At 41.0% G+C, this 15997-nt stretch overlaps 1 protein-coding gene across 2 annotated transcripts in view; it reads left to right on the plus strand.

Annotated features, from left to right (window-relative positions):
- Positions 1-2933: 2933 nt before the first annotated feature.
- The window catches only part of LOC148865445 (U3 containing 90S pre-ribosomal complex subunit), a 37725-nt gene continuing 24661 nt past the window's right edge, over positions 2934-15997 (plus strand). The window contains exons 1-3 of one of the 2 annotated variants that reach the window (XM_088978143.1): positions 2934-3945; positions 4328-4523; positions 4681-4753. In XM_088978143.1, the coding sequence (XP_088834269.1) occupies positions 3633-3945; positions 4328-4523; positions 4681-4753 (582 nt within the window). In that variant the 5' untranslated portion in view covers positions 2934-3632. The remainder of the gene's footprint in view (positions 3946-4327; positions 4524-4680; positions 4754-15997) is intronic. The other variant, XM_088978142.1, reaches the window with a different exon arrangement.

The following is a 15997-nucleotide window of genomic DNA, read 5'->3' on the forward strand; positions in this document are numbered from 1 at the left end:
ATTCATGGGGAACAGGACAAAGCGTGCGAGAGTGCAAGAAAAATACTTTGAAAACATAAGGAAAAAAATATAGGGGCCTAAGATTTGAAGACCTTCTATCGGGCAGAACAATTATGCTCCTTATACATCATTGTCTTAAGACTATCTATAATTTGTTTACATGATGTTATTTTGTCAAATTGTCTTTGAATAGAATTATCTAATGATGCAATGATATAACGACAGGCAAGAGAGTTCTTTTTTTCCCATTCTTAATATTCCTCTATTTTAGCCTTAGAAGCTTTTTCATCAGGAGGATCCAATGCCTTCTTGTTGTGCAATTTTGTTAATTTTTTTAGACATGAGCACAAGGTTAAGGTTGCGTATTTAGTTTACATAGTTGGGTCCTTTGAGCTTATTATCAGCTAGTAGTTATCGAATGATTCATGTGCCATTTGTGATAAATTACATAAATAAAGAATTAGTTCATGACAATAGACTTTTATCTATATTCCATTTCCATTTATTTATTACTAAGACTTTTCTCAATCTTAGAGATAGAGATATTATTCATGTCTTTAGAAAATGTGGGAAACCACATAGTGAATAGGGTTAACTGTTTTAACTACATAACTATTAGACAATGTATGCCCTTAGTTCCAATCAAATTGATGTACACTAACATTTATAAGTAAATGAATAAATTATATCATTGTTTTATGTTTAAACTAGTGTGTTTCTATGAATTTCTCTTAAAACTAAACACTTATGAGACTCGTGTTAGTTTAAAGTTTTATCAATCATTGGATAGAATTGGAAAGTCTATCTTGATAATGTTGACATTGGTGTGCTACCACAATCAATAGATGTTTAGGAGAAACACTAAACCCAGACCAATTTCTAGTTATGCCTTGGAACTTGGGGATGGATGGGCAAAAACTAGAAAGTTGCATTTAACCATAGATTTGATTATACTACATTAGATTTTGGACTAAACTGTCTTTGATGTGCCAACCAGTAAGTTCAATCAAGGGTCAAATATTTGCGCATGTTAGGGCAGTTTGGGAAATTGCCTAAGTGGGTGATTATAATAATAGGACCAACCCCTTTGTCAAACAAAGTAAATATAATGGTTTGCACTCTCTTTGATGGAAACCTAAATTGCTAATAGTTGATTTCAATTGTATTTGAAATCTAATTTGCAAAATATATTTATATATTATAATACTAATTTATGAAAAATATTTGCAAAAGGTTTTAATCTCAAGATCCATTAGAATAAAGATCGTGACACCACAGTTCGTAGTCAAGGAAGAGGTCCTTGCTTGTGCACTCCTTGCATTAAAAGATATAGGCTCCCTGCATTATTTCTTTTGGGTATTGAAGCAAACTTTTCTTCTACTAGGTTATTTCTTTCTCGACAATGATATATTGTTGATTTACTGCGCTAAAACCAATTTGATGGCACCAACATAGTTACCACTCCTATGGCACCCTCTACTAAATTATCTAGGTTCTCTAGCATGCCTCTTATTGATCCAATTGAGTATTGGAATGTTGGAATTCTCCAATATGTCACTTTGACAAGGCCGAATATCTCTTTCATTGTTAACAAGGTGTATCAATTCTTACATTGCTCAACTGAGGAACATTGGTGTGTGATAAAATAGATAGTTTCAATATCTAAAGGCTATTATTGATTTTGGTCTTCATTTTACTACGTCCTTTGATATTACTTTAATCGGTTATTCTAATGATGATTGGGCTAGTTGTTCCAATGATAGACAATCCATTGGCAAGTATTCTATTTATCTTGGTTCCAAGCTCATTGCTTGGAGTTCAAAAACACAAGCTGCAATTGCACACTCGAGTACAAATCTTGGTTCCAAGCTCATTATCTTGGTTTCAATTACCGATTTTCTAAAGGAAAGGAAGGGAAACGTTTACAAATCTTATATAGGTTTCTTTGCATTTCTCTTCCTTACCCTACTCTTTACTTCAAACCAAACATAGCATTAGTGGTCATATGGGAATAATGAGATGGCCAAATAGAGGACATACAACAAGAGGAAAAATTCTTCGGCATCTCCTTGTATTTGGTGATTGTTGGGGGTCTATGAAAGGAGAGAAAGAAAATGTCAAGAACAATTAATTCACAAGAATTAGGTGCAACTATACATTTAAGATTTGTTCTTGAAGCTCAGTTTGGAAGAAGTACAAATACAAATATGTAGAGTGCAAAACCTTACATTTTGTATTATTTTGTATGTATTGGTTAATTGAAGCTGAACTGGTACCTTTGGTTTTTTAAAAACATTGAATTGAAACCAAACTGACCGGTTCAATTGACCGATTTTTTGGTTTGGTATTTCGGTTGGTTCAATTTTTCATTTTTTTTTGCTCACCCCTAGTTAACATTTGTAACATTGAATTAAGAAAGAGGAATAGATGCAACAATGATGTCCGAAAAAAATGTAGGGGAGGACAATGCTATTAGCATGAAGTAAGATATTGAAGTGCAAACTATTAGAAAATAGAGAGAATGATGATTCAGTCCATGGTCAAAATTTTTAGGCCCAAAGTACAATTGGGGTAGGTGCCAACTCGAAATTGATGCCAATTTACAGGTGGGCATTGGTGTATAGAGTGGGGGTATTTGACTATTTGAATTTATAGGTCTATAGTGGAATTCAAAAATCTGCATTAGGCATGTCTGTACTTTTCTATAAAAAATATAGGAGGTTTCAACGATCATACCTAAAAAGATGGAAACTTGTGGATTGCATGGCACAAATTCACCCTATCGTGATCCATGACATAAACAATTCTGGTCGGGATCATATGCGAACCAAATATGATGATAATGTATGTCTAATTGTTAAAAAACTTTGGGTTTTTAAAAACTGGACTGAAATGATCAGACAATCAAATCATTTAACCTGGGAACTGGTCATGTTTCCAAGTTCATTTTTTAGATTGGATTGCATTTTTGAAAAAAAACGTTGAATTGATCAAAGAACCATTAAGCCATTCGTCAAACTGCTAAACCATTGTGGGGCAGTGGTTTGTAGTTTAATAAAAATATTTATTTTTTTTAAGATTATTAATAGAGGAAAAAAAAGAGATTGAGAGATGGGGAGGAGTTGAGTTTGAGACACAATCTCAAATATGGGAGGGAGAGAAGATTAGAGAGAAAGAAAGGCGAGCTTAGGTTAGAGATCAAAGAAATAGAGAAAACGAGATCTTAGATCTGATATCAAAGAAAGAGGTTGCCATTTCCATTGTCGGAACGTTGCCTTCTTCTTCTTCTTCCTTTCCCTCTTTCCCTCTTCTTTTCATTTTTACCTTTTCTTTTCTTTCTTTTTTGTTTTTCGAGCCATACAGCCACATAAACTCTAGTTCTCTCTTTTATAGAGATAGAAGAACCCTAATTTTCAAAGGTCAAAGCGCTTGAACCGTTCGGCTCGGACGGTCGAATCGATGATCCGAAAACCGGTGATGAAAGCGGTCCGTTTCTCGATAGTATTTTAACCCAAAAGAAATGCATCATTTCCCTCCCGCTGTCTGCTGTTACAAACGACGCTGAGCTCCGGAAGTATAAGCTGAACGGGAAAGGGAAAAAGAGACATAAATATCCAAAATTCCAAACCCTAATGGGGAGTGAAGAACCAAGTAAAGTCTCGAAGCAAAGCTGGTGCAAAGAGAGGGGAGGTGGCAGGAATATGAAGTCTGCTATTAAAAACCAGAAGAACCCTAATCGAATACCTCTAGGCCCAAACAGAGTCCTGATGAAAAAGAAGAAGATGAATACTGTGAGCAAGACCGAAAACGATGAGAAAAGCAATGTCTTACAACCGACAACTACTACTCTTCTTCCGTCACAGCAATTCGGTTTTTTCTTGGATCGTCTTAAATCTGCCAATAATCGTCTCAAACTTTCTTCTCTCGAGATGGAATCAATGGCAGGTTCCTCTCTCTCTCTCTCTCTCAGCAACCTTCTGTGGCTAATAGTAATTTGAAGAAATTCTCGGAACTCGACTGCTCTATGCAGCTTATATCTATAAAATAGACCATCAAGTATATGAGGTTGAGCTGATGTGATTTTGTTTTTAGTTGATTCAACTCTGAGCGAATGCCAACATTTCCTAGAAATAACTGGGTTATTGCTTAGGTGCTGGTTCCATTAACTAAGATGCCTAATAGGTTCCTTTGTGATACTAGTATTGTTATGAGAAATTCTTTAGTGGGTTTTGACAGTTTTGATTTCCTGCTATTTTGTATTGCTTTCTTTTATATTGGAGTGCATGCAAGTAATCTATTAATTGCCTTTTTGTTTTGAAGTATGCAGATACATGCATGGTAGAGCTATTGCAAGATCTAGAGCAGAATGCTGGTAATTTGAGCAAACATATGAAGGCTGTTTTTGGGAAGTCATGGAAAAATGTACTCTGTGAAGGGCAGCTTTTAGAGGGAAAGGTTGATCCAGGGAGTCCAGCAGTTCTTGTTATCAGTTCATCTGCCTTGAGATCGTTAGAGCTTCTCAGGTGCCACTACCTTGGCTTACCATATTTCCATATTTCGTTTACTATGTCATGCAATAATACTGCGATGTCTTCAAGTTAGAAATAACACTTTAAGCAATTTATCACTTTTTATTCTACTAATAGTTTATAGAGTTTAATGTTTACTGCACTGCATTAGGGGTCTCCGCCCATTGACAAGTGAGTGTCAGGCCGCAAAGCTATTTGCGAAACATTTGAAGGTCAATGAACAGGTAGTTTCTCTGTTATTAACTTTATTATTTCATGCAGTTTGTATTGATTAAAATGAAACGAAATGGCAAGGGCTCCTGTTTTCTCAATCACCAATTGGGGCTGTTTCATTCTTGCTGTTTTATTTTAGTTGAATGAGAAAGTTCATCAGACTATCAAATACCAATTTGATGATGAAGTATAAAACTACTAAAAACATTGTTTTAAAAGATGCCAGGTGAGGTGGAGCCAAATCTTCTTGTCTCAGCAACCTTGTGGTTGAGATAAGAGACTACTGCCTCAAATTTGATGAGGTGTATACCTCACCGCCTCACATCTCAAATTGGTGAGACATACTTCTCATCTAGACAACATAAAAAATTGAAAAATAATTTAAAACATATTAATTATAATGCTCTTTAAAAGTGAAGGAAACTTGATTATTTAGTTGGTTATGAACAAGAACAAAACAATTTAAACTCAAAATTTTCATTATATCTCTCTTAACACAAAAATAGTTTTTTTTTTGATTATTTTTGTAATTAATGTAGTAATTCATTAATCCTAATGTGCAATTCCTTATCTCAATGTACTGTGTGAGAATAACATCTCAATACATATTTCATCTCTTCCACATCTTCATCATCTTTTTCTTTCATCTTTTCTTTTCTTCATTTCCTATAACAAAAATATGGAATGGTGAACGGTGGTGGCGGTATGGTGAGGGGAAGCCTGCCATGGATGGGGGATGGGGGCGCAAGTCAAAGACGTCACTACAATAAAGGCCTGGCCTACCAGGGGTAGTTGGCGCTTCTATTGGAATGGGGATATTTTCTTAATTGAAATATAAGGTAATGGAGTCGATCTCTGTAGGAAGTTCTTGGAGTCGTGTCTAGTTGGTAAGTTCGAGGGGGAGGCTCCGGACCTAGCAGGTGCTGAAGCTTGGGTGAGGGAAGCCTGGAACTTCTCGGAGGAAGTCAAGGTGAAAATGCTGATCAATGGCTTGTTCATGTTCATTGTCCCTTCAGAGTTAGATCTGAAACATATTCTTAGTAGGTCTCAATGGGGAGGGGGGGGTAAAGTTCTATTCATCAACAGGTGGAGCATCTTTGTTGGTTGTTTCATGAATGAGCTTCTGAGACTCTGTAGACAAGAATGTCTAGATTAGAATCTACGGCCTTCCACTAATACTCTAGAGCCTAGAAATCATATCAATTCTGTGGGGGTTGGGCTAGTATAGGGGTCCATTCACCTTTGTTTATTGCACTTGATCATCCTGATTGGCAGATTGCAAGGTTGGGCTAATCTCCCTTGTACGCACAAGATACAGAGGACTCGAAGAAACATTCATAGCAACAAAATCCGGGATTAAAAGAGAGTTTTGTACAAAGGAAGGATTTACCGAAGGATTTGGTGAACCCTTAACCCCAACCGTTGGGCTTAAGTCGGAGGTGTTACCTTCACAAGAGTCACAACCAACCTCTAGATAGTTAGTCATGGGAACAAGGCAATTTGTAGATCTACTAAGAATTTCTGGGTTGACTTCACATGTCCTACTAATGCCCTGTACTTGGTTTTGTTTTGAACATAGTAGTTCTCCTCTGTTCTCTGTCTTAGATTTTACTTCATTTGAAGTGGAGCCTAATCTACCTTCCTCTTTCCCGGGCTCAAGAGCCTAGGAAGTGTGATAGAGAGCTTGTTATCAAACAGTAGTCTCAAACCATCTTCCAGATCTTCCCCAAGTTGAGATTGGCACTTTGAACACTACTGAAGCTGGAAACTCCAGAGTTCTCCTCTCCTTCTGTACTTTCCTCCAAGCTTATCCACCCTGAATCTGTTATTTCGTCCCTGTTCTTTCGATTGTACCTTGGGTTTAGCTTCTTTAGACTGGTAGAGTAGAAAATGTGTACATATATATATATATATATATATATATATCTTATCTTGATTTTAGAAAAATCAAAACAATGTCTTAATATTTGTTAGTATATACATTTTAATAATCAATTATAGCATGGGTGATCAAGCTGATAACTCTGAGTGGCGAGAATCGAACCAGCGGTGAATCTTTTTCCAGCGGTGGAAATCGTAGCAGGGATCATGTTGTCTTGCCGATGAAGGGTATTTTGTCTAAAGTTTTGATGGAGCATAGAGTCTCTTACAGAAGATCATGTGGAGGGAAGCGAAGATGGGAAGCCTTCAACCAGTACCGCAAATTGGAGATGGAAGGGAGGGCTAGGCGCAATCTTTCCTACAGTGAGTGGTGGCTACGGGGGTTTGGTTTGATCTTGGGGGATTGGAGGTGAAATGGGTTAATGGTAAAAGGGTGGTTGCTACGGATCCTCATGGGGTGGCTGCGAGAAGAGAGTTTTTGAGGAACTGCTTGGTGGGTAGGTTCCATTGGGGGGAGGGGATTAGGGAGGTAGAGAGGTGGGCAAACAGAGTCTAGAGGGAGGTGGGGGGTGTGAGTGAAGAAAATGGCAGATGGACTTTTCCTCATTATCTGTCCGTCGAGAGCTGGTGCGGAATGGGTTCTAAGGCAAGGTCCTTGGCAGTTGGGGAGGAACCCCCTTCTGCTGGACTGGCGGGGGCTTGGTTTGATCTTGGGGGTTGGAGGTGAAATGGGTTAATGGTAAAAGGGTGATTGCTACGGATCCTCGGGGGGTGACTGCGAGAAGAGAGTTTTTGAGGAACTGCTTGGTGGGTAGGTTCCATTGGGGGGAGGGGATTAGGGAGGTAGAGAGGTGGGCAAACAATTTCTGGAGGGAGGTGGGGGGTGTGAGTGAAGAAAATGGTAGATGGACTTTTCCTCATTATCTGTCCGTCGAGAGCTGGTGCGGAATGGGTTCTAAGGCAAGGTCCTTGGCAGTTGGGGAGGAACCCCCTTCTGCTGGACTGGTGGGGGGCGAGTGCGGGATGTAATTACCTTGACCCTTTCGAAGTTGGAGAGGACCTGAAGTTGTGCTGGATTTAGGGTTTTCGGCCTTCCACTCCTGCTCTGGTGCCCAAGTGTCATAAGGGCTATAAGGGATGCTTGTGGGGGTTTCATAGAAACAGACGATTCCCCGCTGGAGATTGCGACCTGTGAGTGGGTAAGAATGAAGATTCGCAGGGGGAACCAAATCCTAAACAAGGTTGAAGTGGTGGCGGGGGAAGTGGACTTCACTGTTCAGATCTGGCAAGAAGTTCTGCCGTCTGTTCGAAGATGGAGAGGTGGAGAAAAGCCGTCTCGCGATGTCTAGAAGGAAGACAAGGAGTGTTCAAACTGCTCCAAAACCTTGGTCCTGGAAGATTGTGGCGAAAGTGAGCTCCCCTGTTTTTATGAAGCAGTGCGATATAAGAAGACTGTGACACGAGGTGCTTCTTCGACGGCCAGTGATAGAGAAAATGACATAGGTTTGGGGGATCCTTAGAGCTGTCTGATCTTGGCGACTTTGAATGGTCCAAATGGGCTCACCCAGGGTCTAGCTGTGAAGGAGATTCGAAATTTAAATCTGGGGGCAGCGGGCAGGTTTTGGGAGCTGAAGCCATTAAAGACTTAATTAGAGAGTGTCTTGCTGAGCTCCAGCTGGCACCTAGGGAAGATCCTGCGCCAATGAGTCATCAGAAGGTCTTCTAGCCTCTCCCCTAATTGAGTCTTAGGGGGCCCATGATACTTCGGATGAAGATTCTAGGCCTGGAGTGCTTTACCCAACCCAACTACCTCTTCAACCTTTCAACCTGGAAACAGGCCTGGGCTTAATGATTATAATGAGCCCAGTCCCCCCTCAGCTAGATGGGCGAATATGTCTCCAGATTTCAGTCCTCCGGTTGGATGTTGTCATTAGGGTGTGGGTACTAGGGAGGTTTGAGATTCTCACGTAGGGAGAAGAAGGATGGAGGGGGAATTTTGGACCCCGACCCAGGGGCTGTGAAGTCTTTGTCGTCCCAATCGATTGCTTTGGAGACAAGGTTCAATTAAAGTCCAACCAACTTGTGGTGTTGATAGAGGAAGAGGAACTGATGGAGGTGGATCCATTAGTGGTGGTGGTCGCAGATTCTCAAGTGTTAGGTGGTGGAGGTGTTCTTGAGGCTGCTGGGTCACAGGTGGAAGGTAGCTCTTTCAGTGTAACTGATAGGGGCGCTGCCTCGGTTGGGCAGCCTCAAAAGATCAGCAATATGTTATTGTATCAGTCGAATCTGGTAGGGGAGCAACCTGAAAGTGCTTCTGATTGTTCATGGGTTTCTTCTAAGTTGTTGGGATTGGGAAAGTTTATGGGGATCTCGCTAGAAGGTTTGCAAGAGGAAACAATCAAGTACTTGGAGGGGGTAGAGAAAAGAATGTGTTTGGCCAGGGGAAATCTGCAGTAAAGGAGGGGGTAATAATTCTAAAAGAAGTAGAGAACTGCTACGTTTGACGTGGAACCTCAATGATAAAGTAGGCCGTAGCGAGGGGAGTTTGAGTGGGGGGGGGGAGAAAGGCTTAAGTGCCAAGTGTTCTATTGTTTTTAGTTTGTTTATGGAGCTCAAGATATTATCTTGGAATGTTAGGGGGTTGGGGTCGAGGAGAAGGAGACTTGTAGTATGTGACTCTCTGAAAAATTCAGGTTCAAAAGTGGTTTTGATTCAAGAAACTGAACTGGAAACTATGATGGCTGTAGTGGTTAGAAGTATCTGGGGGGAGGGGGAGGTTAGGCGGAGGTCAAAGCCGGCAGCTGGTAGTCCAGGGGGGTTACTGGAGTATGTGGGACCTAACAGTTTGCAGCTTGATTTCTCATCAGATTGGAAACTTTTCAATTTCCCTTGTCTTGAAACTCGTAGATGGTAATGTGTGTCAAATTACTAATGTGTATGGCCCTAATGACCGAAGCCGAAGGGAGGAGTTTTAGGAGGAATTGGCTGTAGCTGTTAGACGGTGTATGCCCTTATCTCCAATCAGCATGATGTACATTATGACATTTATTGTAAATGAATAAAGTACATATTTGATTCATGTCATTGTTAGACAGTTTTGTATGCCCTTAGCTTCAATCTGATTTGATGTACTTTTGTTATTTAGTGGAAATAAATAAAGTGCATGTTTGATTCATGTTGTTTGGTTTAATTCTGTGTAAAACCCTAAAACTGGACATTTATAGAGACTCATGTTAGTTTTAAATGTTCACAGCCGTTGGATAAGTCTGGGGAGATTTATCCTGCCAAGGCTGATACTGGTGTGCCACCAAGTGTTGGGATGGCCTGTCTCAGCCATCAGGGTAAGACCTGAGGCACATGCAGTATGGGATTACTTGAATCCTTGAACCGGACCAGATTTCCAGTATTGCCCTGGACCTTGGAGATAGATGGGCAAAACTGGAAAGTTACACCTGACCCCTAGACTCGATTATGACATTTCACTAGGTGTTGGATCAGGCTGCCTTTGATATGCCAATCAGTGAGATCCTTAGCGGGGATCAAAACCTGGGTATGTTGGGGCAGTTTGAGAATTCATCTGAGTGGGTGATCATAGTGACAGAATCAGCCACTTTGTCGGACAAAGGGTAATGATCGGGAATGCACTCTCTCTGATGGAAACCAAACTGCCGGCAGTTGATTTCAATCGTTGGAATTTTGCTTTGCAAAGTTAATATATTTATATATATATGTACGGTTTCGAATTGTTTGCAAATGGTTTTAATTCCCGGGATCCATGTGAGAGGAGAGTGCGGCACTGTTCCTTGTAGCCAAGGGAGAGGTCCTCTCTTGTCGGGCAGTGCTTGATCATTAAGGGCTGAGAGGTTAAGTGTAAGACCATTGAGGATAATACCTGATGGGCTAATCTTGCACCTGCCCACAGTCCCTGTGTTTTTATAAGATGGTTTGGCCCAGGGACCACTTAATGTAAGTGTTGGGCCCATAGAGTCCATATGATGGACTCAAGGGGTTCATTGAGTTTTTCAGTGAATTCGGCTGGGCCTTGTTTTAGAGGCTGGGCCAAACCCATGTGGCTGGTGTGTAGATCAATGCTTGGGTCCCACGCCATACAAAGAAGCCCAACTGGGCAGCAGATTGGAATGTAATTAGACACTGAACACTTAATGGGCCAGAAGCCCATTTCGAGGTGGGCTGATATGATCACCCATCCATGGGGCGAATTTGAGATTAAAGTTAGTAAAAGGATTGGGCCTTTAGCCTTATCCACTCTTAGAGACCAAATTCAAATTAGATTTGAATCTGGTAACCTCCTGATAAGATCAGGAGTAAGCTAACTCTATCTGCAGAAATGATTAAGATTATCCCCTATCCAAATACTGATTTGGATTGGGATAACTCCTAAAAAGGAGGTTTCTTAATCAAGAAGAAAGGAGGAGATTTCGAACCACCTTGAAGAGATATAGGATATCTCCTGCGAATTGAGATATGGATCTCATTCATACTCCAGAAAAGAAAAAGGCAGTTCAGCCTTTTCGCCTTTAGAGACCTCCTCCTACCGCCGCCATCTGTTTTTGCAAGATTAGATCTTTGCAGAAAAAGAAAGTCAAGAAATCTGTTCTTGACATTAGTCTTGCAACAAAGACTAAAAGGATTCAGTGTTTAGTGTTTCCAGAGGATTCTTGTGAAGGATCCAGTGTGTAGGATGCACCCTGCTGGTTCTGTTCCATCTACAGCTGTGTCATCTTCAGCAGGAACGGATCTTGGAGCATTCTTTGGGCGTGAACACCAACTTTGGGAGATATTGCTTCTCCGGATCAGGTATATTCCTCCCATTTATCTTTTGTTACAGATCTGGTTTGATTATGGTTCAAGTAGGATCCTTGAATATTGTATTCTAAATTTAGGGAATATGATTCCCAGTTGAGAGAAGGTAGGAAAGTTTTGAAATTCGCCCACCAATTCCGCAACCTTTATGGCGTCCATTAGATGGATTCTACCATTCTTTCAGTCATTATGGTGTGTTTCTGTATAATACCCTTAAACTGGAGACACATGAGACTCGTGTTAGTTTAGAATCTTCACAGCCGTTGGATAGATCTGGGGAGATTTATCCTGCCATGGCTGACACTAATGTGCCACCAAGTTGGTTGGGGTAGTTTGTCTCAACTGCCAGGGTGAGACCTGAGGTACATGTTGAGTGAGTTTTCTTGAAACCCTGAATCGGACCAAAATTCTAGTCTTGCTTGGACCTTGGAGATAGATGGGCAAAACTGGAATGTTAAACCTGACCCCTAGACTCAATTATGATATTGCACTAAGTGTTGGATTGGGCCGTATTTGATATGCCAATTAGTGATATCCTTAGAGGGGGTCAAAACCTGGGTATGTGGGGACAGTTCGAGAATTCATCTGAGTGGGTGATCATAGTGATAGGATTAGCCCCTTTGTCGGACAAAGTGAATGATTGGGGATGCACTCTCTCTGATGGAAACCTAAACTACCGGCAGTTGATTTCAACCATTGAAATTTGTTTTGTAAAATATATTTACATAGTGTTATACATATATATATATATATATATTATGGTTTCAAAATGTTTGCAAAAGGTTTTAATTCCTGGGATCCATGTGAATAGAGAGTGCAACACTGCACCTTGCAGCCAAGGGAGAGGTCATCTCTTGTTGGGCAGTGTTTGATCATTATGGGCTGAGAGGTTAAGTGTAAGACTATTGAGGATTATACCTGATGGACTAATCTTGCATTTGCCCACAGGCCTTGGGCCTTCATAAGATGGTTGGAATCAAGGACCATTTAGTGTAAATGTTGGGCCCATTAAGAGCCCATGATGATGGACTCAGGGGTTCACTGTATTCAGCAGTGAATTCGGCCAGGCCTTGTAACAGAGGCTAGGTTAAACCCATGTGGCTGATGTGTAGATCAATGATAGGGTCCCACGCCATACAAAGAGAGCCAAGCTAGCCAACATTAAAGAAGAAGTGAGCCTAAAAGCTTAATGGGCCTAAAAGTCCATTTTGAACTAGGTTAATTAGATTGATTAAATAGGGGCGGATTTTGGATTTGGATCAGTGGATAAGAGAATGGATTATCCTTATCCACTTAAAATGTCCAGATCCAAATAAAGATTTGGATCAAAGGAACTCCCAATTTGATTAAGAAGGCTGATCTTTATCTGTAGATAAGATAAGGGATTATCCTTATCACTTAAAGAGTCTAGATCCAAATAAAATATTTGGATTAGGAAACTCTTAATGGGATTAGGAAATTGTCTCTTTAAGGCTATAAATAAGAGAGCAGGGCAAACCTCCAAAAACACATTCACTGAATACAGAGAGAAGACAACACAGTTAGAATGCTCTTGCCTTCTACTCTTTTTCTTCCTGCTCTTGCCGCCCTATCCTGTTTGATCTCCAGTTCTTGGATTGGATCAAGATTCGGTCTTGATATTGTTTCTTGCCAGAAGAAGCAATTTAGAAGCAATTTAGAATCAATAGTTCTTGGTGAAGAACTACTTGCTGATCCTGCCTCACCCTAAGCTGTGTCATCTTCAGTGGAGGGGGGATTTGGTACTCTCTTTGGGCGTGAACACCTACGTTGGGATGGGCTTTCTTGCGTGGATTCCGTATCAGGTATATCCCTCCCTTAATTTGGTTTCAGATTTGATTTGGTTTGGTTACAAGAACGAACCTTGAAAATGCAGTTTTGTAAATTGGGAATAGGATTCCCGGATGGGAGTAAAGAAATTTTTGCAATTTCACCCAACCTTCCTTCAGGGTTCGGCCATCCATATGATGGATCTCCCATCCCTTCAGTAGCTAGGGGAAGTCTTACTTTTCCTTGGGTCATTGGTGGGGACTTTAATGTCACTCTTTTTGGGGATGAGAGAAGCTCAGGTGGGAGAAGATTAAGGGATATGGTGCAATTTGCTGATTTTATCAACATATTTGAACGTCAAGATTCACCCCTTCATGGAAACAAGTTTACTTGGACTAACAATCAAGACCTTCCTACTCTAGTGGGACTTGATAGGTTTCTGGTTACTTCTAACTGGGAAGATATTTTCCCAAAGTTTAAGTAGATTGCCCTTCCAAGATCAGTGTTAGACCATATTCCTATTCAACTGTCTTGTGTTAGAGTGAGCAAAAGTTCCTTTCAAATTAGAGAATGCTTGGTTTGAGGACGATTCGCTTGCTCCTTTGCTGAAGTCTATTTGGGAGGATCTGCAGGTGGGGGGTACCAGTTCATTCATCTTCGCAACGAAATTGGAGGCCATTAAAGCAAGACTAAAGATTTGGAAATTGGAGAAAAGTTTGAGCCTAGATACTGAGAAGAAGGCTCTCCTGAGTACCATAAAGGAGATTGACACAACTGAAGAATTAGGCCCTATTGCTGAGGAGCTCAGATTAAAAAGATTCCAGGCTAAGTTGAAGTTTGACAAATTGGCAGTGGCAGAAGAAATTAAATGGAGGCAAAGAGTCAAAGTGGCTTGGCTGAAAGAGGGGGATAGGAATACACATTATTTCCACAAAATGGCAAATGCCAAAGCTAGAGCTTGTGTAATTAATAGGCTGGAGGGAGAGGGCAGGGTGGGTATTACTGAGATTGATATGAAGCGTGTGGCAACTAGCTTTTACAAGAAGTTATATAAGGAATCTTGGTCCTTTAGACCTTTTCCTAGATCCCTCTCTTTTTAACCAGCTGAGTGATGAGCAGTTTTCATTCATTGAGAGACCTTATTTTGAGTAGGAAATTAAAGAGGCTATGAAGTTGTTGGCTGATGATAAGTCTCCAGGGCCTGATGGTCTTACATAGGAATGACAACGGGGCGGGGAGTACATTCCCCATCTCCGACCCCGACCCAGACCCCTGAATCACCCCCCATTCCCATCCCCGTCCCTGATCCCCGACGGGGAAAGGAATCCTCCCTCCATCCCCGACTCCGACGGTGATGAATTCCCCGTCGGAAACCCGAATCCCCAAAACTAAGAGAGAGAGAGAGAGTATCGTTGGGACTTGGGAGAGTTCATGTCGATGATGACTGATGAGAGAGTTCGAAGGGTGACAACGATGGCGACGATGACGACGACGATGATGAAGGTTGGCGGTCTGCGAATCGACGACGAAGACGAAGTCTCTTCCTCAGTTCTCTGGCCTTTCCTCTGTTCGATGTTAGACGGGCGAGTGGGCAGTGGCAACAGTCAGTGACGGCGGTTGGCGGTCGGTGGTCGGCGAATCGGCGACAAAGACGAAGCTAGGGTTTACTGGTTTTGTGGTTCAGTCGCCTCTCTTGAGTCTTCTCTGTCGAAAACAGAAGAATGAAGATCGGTAACTGGTTTAGTCGAGGGTTAAGGGTTTACCAGCTTTTCAAGTTTTCTTGATTTCTTCGAATTATGTTTTAGACTTTTAGTTTTTACTGTTTTATAAATAAATTAATAATTATTATACTTATATAATATAGATATTATATTATATGTTATATATAGTATATAATATATAATATAATATAATATTAATTGGGGACAGGTCAAGGTGGGGATTGCATTCCCCGTCCCCGTCCCCATCCCCATCCCCGATCGGGGATTCATGGGTAGCCCCATCCCCGATCCCGACCCCGTCAAGGTACCTCCCATCCCTGACCCCATCAGGTCGGGGAGCCCAGGTACCCATCGGGGACGGGGAAAATTGCCACCCCTAGTCTTACAATTCTTTTCTACATTAAATGCTGGGATGTGGTGAGATAGGATATCTTGAATGTTTTCCAAGACTTTTTTGAGAGGGGTTCATTGCAGAGAAGTCTGAACACTACCTTTATTACCCTCATTCCAAAGATTGAGGGTGCAGTGAATTAAGGATTTCAGGCCGATTAGTCTGCTGCATAGCTTCTACAAAATCCTAGCTAAAGTTCTTGCTAAAAGATTGGAAGCAGTTCTTGGTAGTGTTATCTCAAATAACCAAAGTTCTTTTATTCCAGGTAGGCAGATGCTAGATTTAGTTCTTATTGCAAATGAGCTCATTCATTCCAGGAAAAAAGAAGGTTCTCCGGGTTTGATTTGTAAACTTGATATTGAGAAGGCCTATGATCATGTTAATTGGAGATGTGTAGACCTTGTGCTTCTTCAGATGAATTTTGGGTAGAAATGGAGGAATTGGATTAAAGTCTGTATCTCTTCTCCAAAGTTCTCAATCTTGGTAAATAGACAGTCTGCAGGTTTCTTTGATAATTCTAGAGGTCTTAGGCAGGGAGGCCCTTTATCTCCTCTCCTATTTATATGTGTTATGGAGATCCTCACTCTTTTCTATAAGAAGACTGCTGTGTCAGGGGAATGGGAAGGTTTTGCAATGGTGTCGGGGGGAGA

The sequence above is a fragment of the Nelumbo lutea genome, chromosome 3, assembly GCF_056320005.1.
Source record: "Nelumbo lutea isolate HS-2025 chromosome 3, American lotus-T2T, whole genome shotgun sequence".
NCBI lineage: Eukaryota > Viridiplantae > Streptophyta > Magnoliopsida > Proteales > Nelumbonaceae > Nelumbo > Nelumbo lutea.